We start from the raw sequence: 12,239 nt of genomic DNA, 5'->3' as shown, positions 1-12,239 counted from the left end.
GACAGAGAGAGGATAAAACATTTCCCTCTATAAAAGAATTCCTATCATCAGACAGTGTCCTCATCCAATACCACCAGACCTTGTCACTGCTGATCACCTGCAATGCATCCCCCTTTGGAGTAGGAGTCATCCTCAGTCACTGCCTACCAGATGGATAGGAGGCTCCAATAGCATTCTATTCCAAAAAGCTGTCACCGGCGGAAAGGAATTATAGCCAAATTTTCAAGGAAGCTCTGGCTGCAATAGCAAGGATCAAACGTTTCCATGAGCATGTTTATGGAAGGAGTTTTGAGCTGATTACGAACCATAAACTGCTGCTGGGTCTCATTGCTGCTGACCAGCAGACCCCAATGTACATGTCTCCCAGAATGATTCAATGATCCAAGTTCCTGGCAGGGTATAATTACAAACTCACCCACCGGCCCAGGAAGAGCATAGCAATGCAGATGCACTCAGCCGTTGCCCGTTACCAGAACTAGTTAAGGATCCAGCACCCACCTCCCAGATGATGCTCATCGATATCGACTCATCCAGCCCAGTCACATCAAATGACATCGCAGAACACACCCGAAGAGACAAGGTACTGCAAAAAGTTTTGAACTGGGTGTTGAGGGGGTGGCCACAAGAGAGACTGGGGGAGGAATTTAAAAACTTTCCTAAAAAACAATCAGAATTGTCCACCCTCAAAGGATGCATACTATGGGGGAAAAGAATAATCATACCCCATAAGTTAAGGAAGCAGGTGCTGGAACCATTGCATACTGGCCATCCAGGAATTGTATGCACGAAAGTGTTAGCCCGAAGCTACATTTGGTTGCTGAACATGGATAAAGACATTGTGGAGTGGTTGGCAACCTGTCAACTTGCCAGGAAGCGGGACCAGAACTGCCGACAACACAAGTGCAGGAATGGGAGGTGCCCAAGGGTCCATGGTCAAGGATCAACATAGACTTTGCAGGACCAGTGGGGGGCCAGGTTTTCCAGGTCATCGTCAATGCCTATTTCAAGTGACTAGAAGTGGTGACCATGCCATCCACCACTAAGGAGGCCACCATACAAGCGCTATGACGGCTGTTCACCACTCACGGACTACCGGATGTCTTAGTGTCGGACAATGGTTCCTAGCTGACCGCGAAAGCTATGGAATCATTCCTGGCAGAGCAGGGCATCTGGCATGCATTGATTGCTCCATTCAAGCCAGCCAGCCAGCAACAGACAAGCTCAGCTGATGGTGAGGCTGACCAAGGAAGCCCTCACCCGAATGGAGCCCAGCAACTGGCAGGAAAAATTGACCAGTTCCTACTAGCCCAGTACATCACACCCAGTGTGACCACACACAAGAACCCAGCTGAGCTGTTGACGGGCCAGAGGCTGATGTCCCAGTTGGACCGGCTGCACCCAGATTACCATCTGGAAACACCCCTGGAACCAGCCAAGTCAACCAGGGCACTCAGCATTAATGACCTTATTTTCACACAGAACTAGGCCGGGTACCCAATCTGGGTAAGGGCCAGGGCCATCACCGGCCCTAAATCATACCGGGTGGAACTGGATTCTGGCAGACCTGGAGAAGGCACATCAACCAGCTCAGACACCAGTTGAGAGACATCGAATTAAGGCACTAAGACAACTGGTCTACCCCTGCTGCCAAGAGGCTCGATGTTGAATAACCAGAGTCTTTGCCCCACAGACCATACACAACTGTCTACCGGGAGCACCACAGCCAGGAGCCAGCCCTCGCTAGCAACAAGCCAGGCAACCTGTTCTCAATGCCGATGCCAGAGCACGAGGCCTTATCTGTAGTTGCCAGCATCCAGCGACACGGCGCAAGGAGTTCCAGCAGGTTCCGTTCCAGGAAGCTGGAGAGACAACAACCTTAACTGCATTGGCTGGGGACCCACCAACAACTGAACTGCGCAGGTCCAGTAGAGACTTGAAACATCCCACCTGCTTGTGTGACTACGTTACTTACACCGGCAGGGATTGGACAATATGCCAACTAGGGGGGGAGGGGTGTTACATATGGATGTAGATAGCTGGAATTTGCATGTCCCTGCATATTGGTTTGCCAAGCCACGGGAAATTTAAACTGCTGTCATTGGTCGGCAGGCTTGCTGAATAAATGGAGAACCCTGGCAGCCTGCCAGCAAATCGCATTGGAATAAATAGGGAAAATAAAGTGCTGAACCTTTCGTGAGCCTGCTACCTCTTCTTTGCCCGTGATCATCTAACAAATCCCACCCCTAGATGGCCATTGATGGGTTTCCTGGGTATTTCCTGCCCTAATCCTGTCAGTTTATTCTGTCAGTGAATAAAATTGAAGGTGTGTGACAGTTTCATTTCTGCTGTTTTGTTATCACAACTAAGTTTTGCCTGTTAAGTGGTTCTTGACTGTCTGCCCGGAGCTATTATTTAATTGGGGGGCGGACCACTTTTGCACTTTATTTTCACCTGGTTCACTGAACTGCACAAAAAGTAGCTACTGGTTCGGCTAAACTGGTGCAAACTGGCTGTATCCCATTGTAATACTAGAGCTATGTATCTTTTGGAGTGAGAAGCAGTTACATTTCTGATGACAGGTAAAATGGAGCAGCAGCATTCTAGTCCCTGTGTTCAATGTGGAAGTAGAAGAACAGACCATGTTGCTGGCAGCATGAAAAATAAAATGAGTAACACAAAAACTTTTAGATTAACAAATACATCTAAGGCTTCAGAGGACACAGTTCCTCTCTCTATAGTCAAGAGCAGAGCCTCAGCTATTCACATCAGAGAAGAAGCTGTCACACTTTTATCTACAAGATGTTTCTGCAGTTATTCAGAATGAATGCATTCCTTGCAAAGTGTTAAAAGTTTTTAAGGATATAACTCTCCAACCATGATTTCAGGACTGAGTTAACAGAGAGTCATATCATCTAGGTCAGAGAGTGTCAACAGAGCTAATAGACACAAGACTTATAAAAGGATGTACAGGCATTTTTATATTTAAACTTTGAAATATTTCTAGGAGGATTTTGCATCCACTATTTTGTCTCTCTTTCTAAATAAAATTTATACAGTGCATGGGCATTGCCATAATAATTTCAATAAATACACATAAGGGTTTTGATAACTTTTATGGACCATAATCATTCTTCATATTTTGAAATGTGGCATGTCTGATCACAAGCAGGAATTTAGATATGGTAATAAATGCATATTATACTCCAGGGATTAAAGTTAATTAAACTCTGAGCTGTGGATCTAAGGGGAAATTGTGCAACAATCTTCATATGATATTGTGATGATAAAGAGAATTTTACATGACAGGAATGCATGGTTGGGAATCAATGAGAGATACAGAAAAAGTGATCGGATCATTTGTAGAATATATATGAATGGTATTGGTTTATTGTTTAGGTTTTTTAAAAACTTATTAACTGATTCCAGTTAATTGGATAATATGAATATCACTGACTCAATGCCTAGAGGTGTAGTAAACTTAATTCTTAACACATTTTCATGTACAGAAATAATGCTCATATTGGAAACTGCATCATTCTGTACTCTTCAATAGCTAATTTAGTAGAGCAAATTATAGTAAAACCTCACAAATAACAGTTCTTGGCGTATTTTTCTGAAAAGGTTCCTCTAGATGCTGAAAGATACAATGGTAAATTTGCAGGAAGAAATATCAACTCACCTTCATAAATCTCAAATGCCTTTATCAAGATACTGCACTCTTCACTGATTTTGTCTTCAATAATCTTCTTGCCCATTCCATAATCCCGTAATGCAGAGATTGAAAACTGCCGGATCTGTCTCCAGTTCTCACCATGAGAAAAAGTAATGCCTGAAGTGGAGTGGTAAAGATAAGAAGAAAAATTAGAAATGAGAGGTTAATTTGAAGATTTTGGCAGGAAAATTCCACCATTATAAAACATACGTTTTATAATCTACCATAGTTAGAGTATCAAAAATGAAGGAAAAGTTTGTTTGGAGGTTCTAACAGGGAGTGCATCTATCATATACCCTTGACTGAAGATCAGTACACTCTTCTATCTGAGATGGTCATCTTCTTCCACTGAGTGTGTGGCTTTGAGAAGGATGCACCTGGAATAGTTAGGAAGGAAGTGGACACCTGCCTAGCCAGCCAAATCAGCCAAATCAACCCTGGTTATCAATAGGGTGATAGATGTCGCAGCCACATTGCCCTCACATCTAGCAACTAGATCAGCAAAATCCATTTATAAGAAGTGAACTATGAAAACATTTGTGTAATAATTTTAATGCCATTACAGATGTAAAACTTGACTATAGACTTAGGTAATAACCTAAGCAAAAAAGTAAAAAAAATTATGTTACACCCCTTTTAGGCGGCCTGCATTGGTTGTCGGTTGTTTTCCGGGTGGGATTCAAGGTACTAATTATGACCTTTAAAGGGATCCATGGCTTAGGCCCAGGGTATCTGCGAGACCACCTACTGCCACCAGTCGCCTCCCACTGCCCAGTGTGATCCCACAGAGTTGGCCTCCTCAAGGTGCAATCGGCCAGACAGTGTCGGCTAGCGACCCCCAGGGGGAGAGCCTTCTCTGTGTGAGCGCCTTCCTTCTGGAATGAGCTGTCCCTGGAGCTTCATATAATCCCCGACCTCCAGTCCCTCCGACGCGCCCTAAAAAGTTGGCTTTTCCAGCAAGCCGGCCTGACCTGAACAGAATAAAATAAATGATGAATTTAATTGTTAATTTTAATCTAATTTTTAAAATTGTATTGTTAATATTAATTGGGTTTGTTTTGGGTTACTTTATTTAATTTCCTTTTTAACTTTTGTAATAGGTGTTTTTTTTAATGTTGTACACCGCCCTGAGTCCTTTGGGAGAAGGGCAACATATAAGTCCAATAAACAAGCAAACAAATAAACAAACATCAAGTAATGGAAACAAAGTTAGTGTGGGCTAAAAACTTTGGTTATTCTATAGAATCGGATAAATGGCAAAAGTTGTGGGATTGAAATTATAAATTAACAATGTGTACTGAATTCAAAGAAAATTTATATAAAATGTTTTACAGATTGCACTTCCCACTAGCAAGACTAGCCAATATGTTTAAAGATATGTCAGCTAAATGTTGGAAGTGTAATCAGACTCCAGGCTCGTACTACCACTTGTGGTGGATGTGCCGAAAAGCAAAAACATACTGGACAAAAATACATACTTGGATAGAAAAAAATGATAAAGGAACATATAGATTTAAAACCAGAAATATTTCTGTTCTGTATCATACCAGAAAAATATAATAAATAAATATATATTTAACATTACAGCGGCCAGAATTGTTTTTGCACAACATTGAAAAGGTGTGGAAATCCCTACAGAAGAGAAGATAATTTTTAAAAATGCCAGAATGTGCAGAAATGGATAGATTAACACTTGAAATTAAAGAGATGGAAGATACGGAATATTTTGAAACATGGGATTTGTTTTATCAATGGTTAAATAACAATAACAAAAGTTAGAACATTTAAAGTTATAAGAGAAGGATTAATTTTACCATAAGGGTTTATTATGATATGTTTATTATTAATATGATTTAATGTTAACAATTAAGTATTAATATTATGTTGAGAAACTATTGTTATTATATGATCACTACTAATGAACATTATGATGATGATGAAGACGATGACGACGATGGCTATTGCTCACATTAACTATAACCAGACAACACATTGTTTATATAGTCATTGACACTATTGCTCTTAAAAAATATTTTAAAATAAAATGAAGGAAAAGCAAACATTTATTTACTTTAGCATAGCCAATGCCATAGGTATTGGTTGATACCAATACCAATTGATACCAATTGGTTGATCAATTGGTTGCTTAAGTGTGAATGTTAGCAAGAGAAGTTTTAAAGTATAAGCTGCCTATGATGAATAATGATTGCAGTCCAGCATGTAAAATATCCTGGTGTCTCTTGCAAAGAGAAGTAGTAGGAGATCATCTAAATGAGGCTCTGGAGAACAGCCCCCATTTCTTTCCTTAGACATTGGACCAGCCAATTCCAACACTACAAAGATCGAACATCACTGGTTGCTGCCATGTCATTTAGGTAAAGTTCTCTGGGGCAGCAACACCAGCATTACTGTTACTCCGGTGAACAGAAATGTTGGTGCAAGTGTGTGTATTGGTTGAAAAATGTTTCTTTTTACTACATTTGCTATTATTACATTAGCAAATAGCCATTATCTGCGGCAGTTGCTAAATGAGAATCACATATACATAATATTGATTAGATTTTTGCAAGGATTGTCAACTACAATCCAGAATGAAATAATTTACCAAAGCCCTTTGCATAATCCTCAAAAATGGGCACGATGGGCCTCTCTGCAAATGCCTTTGCCTGGTTCACCAAAGCCTCTTTGACCGTCTCATAGCCAGTCAGCACCACCATTTCCTGGGATCCCATTTGAAGACGGAAAACGGGACCATATTCTTTTGACAACTGGAATTCAGCAAATGAAAAATGAGAGACAATTTTGATCAACAATTAAACTCACATAAGGACACACACACACTACACTACACTACACACACACACAAACACGGCATTGCAGTGTGGTTAAAACACTTGAAAAAAGCTTACCAAATTTTTTATTACACCTTTAACAAAAATACAAATATTATTGCCCATTGGATATTCATGACAAAAGTTCACCAAGGTTTTTGTAAATTTTAGATGAATCAGCTGTGCAGGACTGATTTGAAGATACAGCCACAAAAAATCGACTTTTATATCTTTTATTGTGGGAGAACATTTTCAATAATAATAATTTCAATGTTTTTATTTCTATTCCTTCATATGCAGCACCATTCTTGATCCATCATACGCAACACTGCCTAAAAACTATAGATTAACTCATTTCTAATTTTTATTACAAATATTTCACATTCTTTTGTAAAAACTTTAGAATTTCATAGCAGAAATCTAGAATAAATCCCTGGAAGTGGGAAACATTTCCAATCATATAATGCTTTAGCTAAAGGTAAAGGTTCCACTCATACATATGTGCTAGTCATTCCTGGCTCTAGGGGGTGGTGCTCATCTCCATTTCAAAGCCGACCAGTCAGATTTGTCCAAAACCGTCTCCGTGATCATGTGGCCAGGATGACTAAATGACGAAGGCACACGGAATGCTGTTACCCTCCCACCAAAGGTAGTCCCTATTTTTCTACTTGCATTTTTATATGTTCTCGAACTGCTAGGTTGGCAGAAGCTGGGACAAGTAACAGGAGCTTACACAGCACTAGGGATTCGAACCGCTGAACTGCTCGCCTTTCTGATCGACAAGCTCAGTGTCTTAGCCACTGAGCCATCGTGTCCCTTTTAATGTTTTAAATTCTGTTATATTTAAAGTAAATGTAATGTAAATAAGATTCAAAATTAAGTTTTTCATTCAGCATTTTGGAAAAATACTCTGGAGCAGATAATATGGAAGAAAGCTTTAAACATGGGCCATTTTGCTAAAAAATATATCTTCTTAAAATATGTTAGAAACCCTTTTAGTACATGTAAAGGATTTTTACATTTTCCTTTCCATCAGGGATGTTTTTTGCTTGTATAATCCTTGTGCATATATAAACAAATGCAACACCAAGTTAATGTCATTTTTATACATTTTCAAAGACTCCTTAGAACCAACCGGGAGCATAGCAATCTTTTTCTAGTTAACTGGATAACCTGATAAATTGTTAAACTTTTATATCAGCATCAATACACTTTGGCAAAGAACATTCATAATTGTTAATCATAAGGTTTACCTTTATCATTGTTTTATAAGGCCTCTTGAAATCCATTATGTGCAGATTTCCCAAAATAGGTATGGTCCTGGGTCCAGGTGGAAGGTTTTGGGAGCTGTTACTCTGGGAACTACCCATTTTGAAAAGGAATAAAGCTGTTAGAATGAATACCAATAATAATAAAAGAAGTCCAGTCCAAGCCATTTCCTTTCAGAAGCAGTTTTCAGCAACAATTGGAATGAAATCTGCAAACAGAAATGATACAAACATGTATTTCAAACTATTGCACTAAGCAGAAACTCAGCTAGCATTTCTACTGAATCCTCATACTGCCCCTTACACTAAATCACTTGCCTTTATATTCTACCTTCTCCATAGGAATTTGATTTATATTTGGTTGTTTATCATTCATTCTCTTACTCTGTGGGCAGTACTTAATGAAGGCATTGCAAAACAGATTTAAACTTATTTGAACTGCACAGCAATCCATTATTGGGAACACTGGAATGTACATTGGATTATGAAATCCTTTAGCTTATTAAGAGTTCAGATAAGGAATCAAGCAAATGGAACCATTTAGTCCACAGGTGTCAAACACGTGGAGTCACATTTGTCAGCGTTCCATCTACCTGCTCAACCCGAATGGGGCAGGCTAGAAGTCTTGTGCGTATGCCTAGTTGCTTGACAATTGACATGCTGATTAAGCACCAAGTTCAACCCGTGTCCACGACTGCTTCAACTTTAAGGTGACCAGATTTTCAGATTGGTAAAGAGGGACACCATTGACCGGGGGGGGGGGGGGGCTTGATTAAAAATTTTATATTTTTGTTCCGGGGGGAGGGGCTTGCCGTCGCCGGTAGCTCAACGGAGCTACCCTCAGAGTTCTGGTTCGTATATCTATTTAGATCTATAGATATCTCTTTTTTCAGGCAAGAAAGAAGCAGGGAGGGACTCAGTCGTTAGAATCCTCTTTGTAGTTCACAGCTCTCTTTTTTTTTGGCTGTGAACGGAGAAGAAGGTTCAACAAAAGCTGAGTCATTCACTCAGGCCAGATCTTCTCAGCTGTCTTTTTTCAGCTCAAGGCAAGTTACCCCCCCCCCCTCAGGACAAATTTTTGAAACTAAGTTATTTAAAATCAATCCGAGCAGTGACCATTCCTGAGAACCCTTTTATTATTATTATTATTATTATTATTATTATTATTATTATTATTATTATTATTATTATTATTATTCAAAATACCAGCTTCAATTTTATAAAAAACTCCTTTGTTTAATTGTTTTTTAAAATGGCGATTTTATAGCTTCCGCATTTGTTATACGATATATTTCCACCTTCCTGGCACAGAATCAAGGGAATAACTTCTCACAAATTAATTAGCCCTGTTTCCTTGAAGACTTCTTTTTATCAATTGCCAAAAGTTTATTGAAAGTATCTTATCTTAAACCAACGTGAGCAGAGACTCTGTTTGTTTCCTTTTTATAATGGCTCCAAAATCAAAGCAGCCCAGACGTTTTTTTAACAACACATCCCAAGTAATTGCTACAAAGCCGCAGCTCTTGCCTTCTACGCCCTCTACTGGAGATTTGTTAACGAAAGAATTTCTTTTTGAAACTCTTAAAGAATTTAGAGAGGAATGAAGCAACTTATTTCGGACTTATGTGACAAGCTTGATGCCAAGATTGATCAAACAAAGGAGGATATGATAGGAGTCATAACTGTAATGACAGATTATATTGCTGGAATGGAAGATAAGCTGGAACTCTTGGAGGAAGCTAATTCTAACCTGACATCTAAAATTGAAGTGCAACAGGAAGTTGAAAATGAAGAAAAACAACTTGTTATGACAAATTATAAAAAGACGGCGCTTGCAATAAGAGTTAGGGGATTGCGTGAAAATGAACAGGAAAATTTGAAACAGACTTTTTCTGAGGCTTTCAGTTGTTTGGTGGGAAGTCCGGGACTCAACTTTGATTGGCAGATCCAAAAAATTTACCGCCATAATTCGTGGGCAGCAAAACAGAGACAGCTTCTGAGAGATATAATTATATATTTTGCTACAAGAGAATCCAGAAATGCGATATTACAAGAGTTTTATAATAACAGGCTGTGAATTGATGGACAGGACTTGATCGTTTTCAAAGAAATACCACCTCAAATGTTAAGAGCCAGGAGAGACTATGCTTTTCTAACTAAAGAACTCAGAAATTGTCGGTTACAGTACAGATGGGATGTGCCATTTGGTATTATAGTTACATTTGATGACCAAAAATATCGTCTCAACTCTGTTTGGGAAGCCCGAGATTTTTATTATAAGATCCTAAAGGCGGGACATCCTGAATCACCCGGACTTGGAGAAAGACAAGGAGAAGTAGAAGAGAAACAACAAAACACACAACTACAAGGCAGGAGGTATCGCTTTCCCCCTCCGGAAGGGCAGAAGAGCAGAGAACAAGGACTTAGTCGTGCTTCCAAAACATTTGCTTAATTCTTAATTTGAACAATAATCTGTGACTTCTGTCTTGCATAAAATGGTATAGTTGTATATCAATGAAGAGACATTAAGGCTGAAAGAACTAATGCTGATTTCCTCGGAAAATATATTGTATGGGACTTAAAAAAGACTTGATGGATAACTCTGAACTTTTATATAAATTGCTCATGATTTATTTTCTAGGGTGAGGAGGGCGGAGATCGTGGTGTTCCTGGATCGTGGTTCAGGTTGAATGGAGTTGGGAAGTGTGGTGTAGATGGGAGGGTAGTGAAGGTTGAATTAGAGCTTATTTTGAGCCAGAAAGTAAGTTGATTTTTGTATAAACTGTTACTTGAATATAATGTTTGGAAGGATATACCCAGGGAGTTTGCAGGAAGGCGGAGCAAATATGAGAGGAGTACAGATGAAAATAAAATATATATATGGACATGGGTAGAGGCAGGACGAGAAGAGTTGGAAAAGGAAACCGAGAGAAGAATTTGAGATGTGTTTAAATTGCTTTATAGAGAAGGAGGTATAAAAGGGACAAATTAAAGGTTTGGAAATAGACAGATACTTAGATAAAGAGATAAGGCCCCTAGCTAGAGTACAATTTTATTTGATTAACTTATTTGGTTTCAATATAGTTTGAAATCCTGCAAGCAATTAATTAATTGAGATCAGAAATGATGTACATTGTTTAAGTTCTAATAATGATGGGAAGCTGAGCTCAAGGTAGAGAGTTTATTGATTTTTCCCTTTTTTGTTTTTTTTTATTCCTTTCTTTTTTCCTTTCTCTTTTATCTTTTAATTTTTAATCTATTTGGTTCTAATATACTCTAGACTGTGTTTGATAAAAAGCTATGCCGGGTATGGGATCTGGGAAGTCGGAAGGGGGGTAGGGAGGGGGGCTTACAGGGGGGAGGGGGGAGGGGGGAAATATAGTTTCAATTTCCAAAACAACAAGAACGCACTTGTATACTGTTGCTCCTTTTTCTTTTTTTTCTTTTCCTTTTCTTTTCTTTTTTTTCTTTTCTTTCAATTTTAGTATAAAATACAAATTGAATAGATTAATAGTAGAAGTACACCGAAGTGAGGAGTAGAGGGAAAGAAGAGGGAGGAGTAGAGAGGGAGTGAGAGGGGAATGTAAGGAGGGTGAGATGGAGGGAAGGGGAGAAAGGAATGTTTGAGGGGGAGGGGAAGTAGAAGAGGGGAATGTTGGAGGGGAGAAATGAAAGTTGGAGGGGGAGAAGAAAGGGTGTATGGAAGGTTGAAGTGTTATGTTGGTTCTCTATGGTGGAATCTTAATTGCACAGTATATAAGTGATTGTATAAAATGAAAATGAAAACGAAATAAAACAGTCTTCAAAGACAAAAATTTTATATTTTTAATATAAAACGGCCCGGGACGCGGGAAAAATTATGAAAAGGCATGCCTGTCCTGCCAGATGCGGGACATCTGGTCACCCTATTCAACTTCCCCTTCCAACCCCGTTTCGGGTACTTGGAGGTTGGCTTGGAAGGCAAAGGGATGGATGGGTGCACTCACCATTGGGTCATCTTTGGCATTTTCCTCCTCCAAGGCCTCCCCATTGGTGGGACTCTTCATCACCTTAGGTTGGGGCTCCTCTTTCTGAGGCTGTTGGCCCAGATGACTCCTTTCTGACCTGCTGATGAAACAAATGATGACATTTGAACCCCATGCTGTGGCTGCCACCTGCAAGTCCTGGCAGACCCAGATCAGGAACATGGAGGATGGGTGTCAGCACTGGACATATAATGATTATTACAACTATAATCAATCACAGAAAGGAAGCAACTGAAATCTAGCTAAGAACAGAGTAAATTACTGAATGATTTTTACTCTCCCCTTTGTTGAAGACACCACTATTGGTTGGCTTCCCAGAAGCCAAACAAAACACCGTATGGCCAAATGTGATATATGAACCACTTGGTTGATTTGCAGATCTGCCCTTGCATACCAATAAAAT

General features: G+C 39.5%; 1 protein-coding gene across 2 annotated transcripts in view; it reads right to left on the bottom strand.

Moving 5' to 3' along the window:
• LOC148045616 (cytochrome P450 2K1-like) overlaps nucleotides 1–12,239 on the bottom strand; it is an 80,308-nt gene that overhangs the window by 20,613 nt on the left and 47,456 nt on the right. The window contains exons 3-5 of one of the 2 annotated variants that reach the window (XM_087716779.1): nucleotides 7,797–7,896; nucleotides 6,318–6,480; nucleotides 3,680–3,829 (exon numbers count right to left, since the gene is read on the bottom strand). In XM_087716779.1, the coding sequence (XP_087572905.1) occupies nucleotides 3,680–3,829; nucleotides 6,318–6,480; nucleotides 7,797–7,896 (413 nt within the window). Of the gene's footprint in view, nucleotides 1–3,679; nucleotides 3,830–6,317; nucleotides 6,481–7,796; nucleotides 7,980–12,239 lie in introns of those variants that run through there. The other variant, XM_087716778.1, reaches the window with a different exon arrangement.

The sequence above is a fragment of the Thamnophis sirtalis genome, unplaced genomic scaffold, assembly GCF_051295495.1.
Source record: "Thamnophis sirtalis isolate CommonGarterSnake01/CBP01778 unplaced genomic scaffold, rThaSir2_p1.2 scaffold_5, whole genome shotgun sequence".
Taxonomy (NCBI): Eukaryota; Metazoa; Chordata; class Lepidosauria; order Squamata; family Natricidae; genus Thamnophis; species Thamnophis sirtalis.
This window is presented reverse-complemented; position numbering and strand designations above follow the sequence as displayed.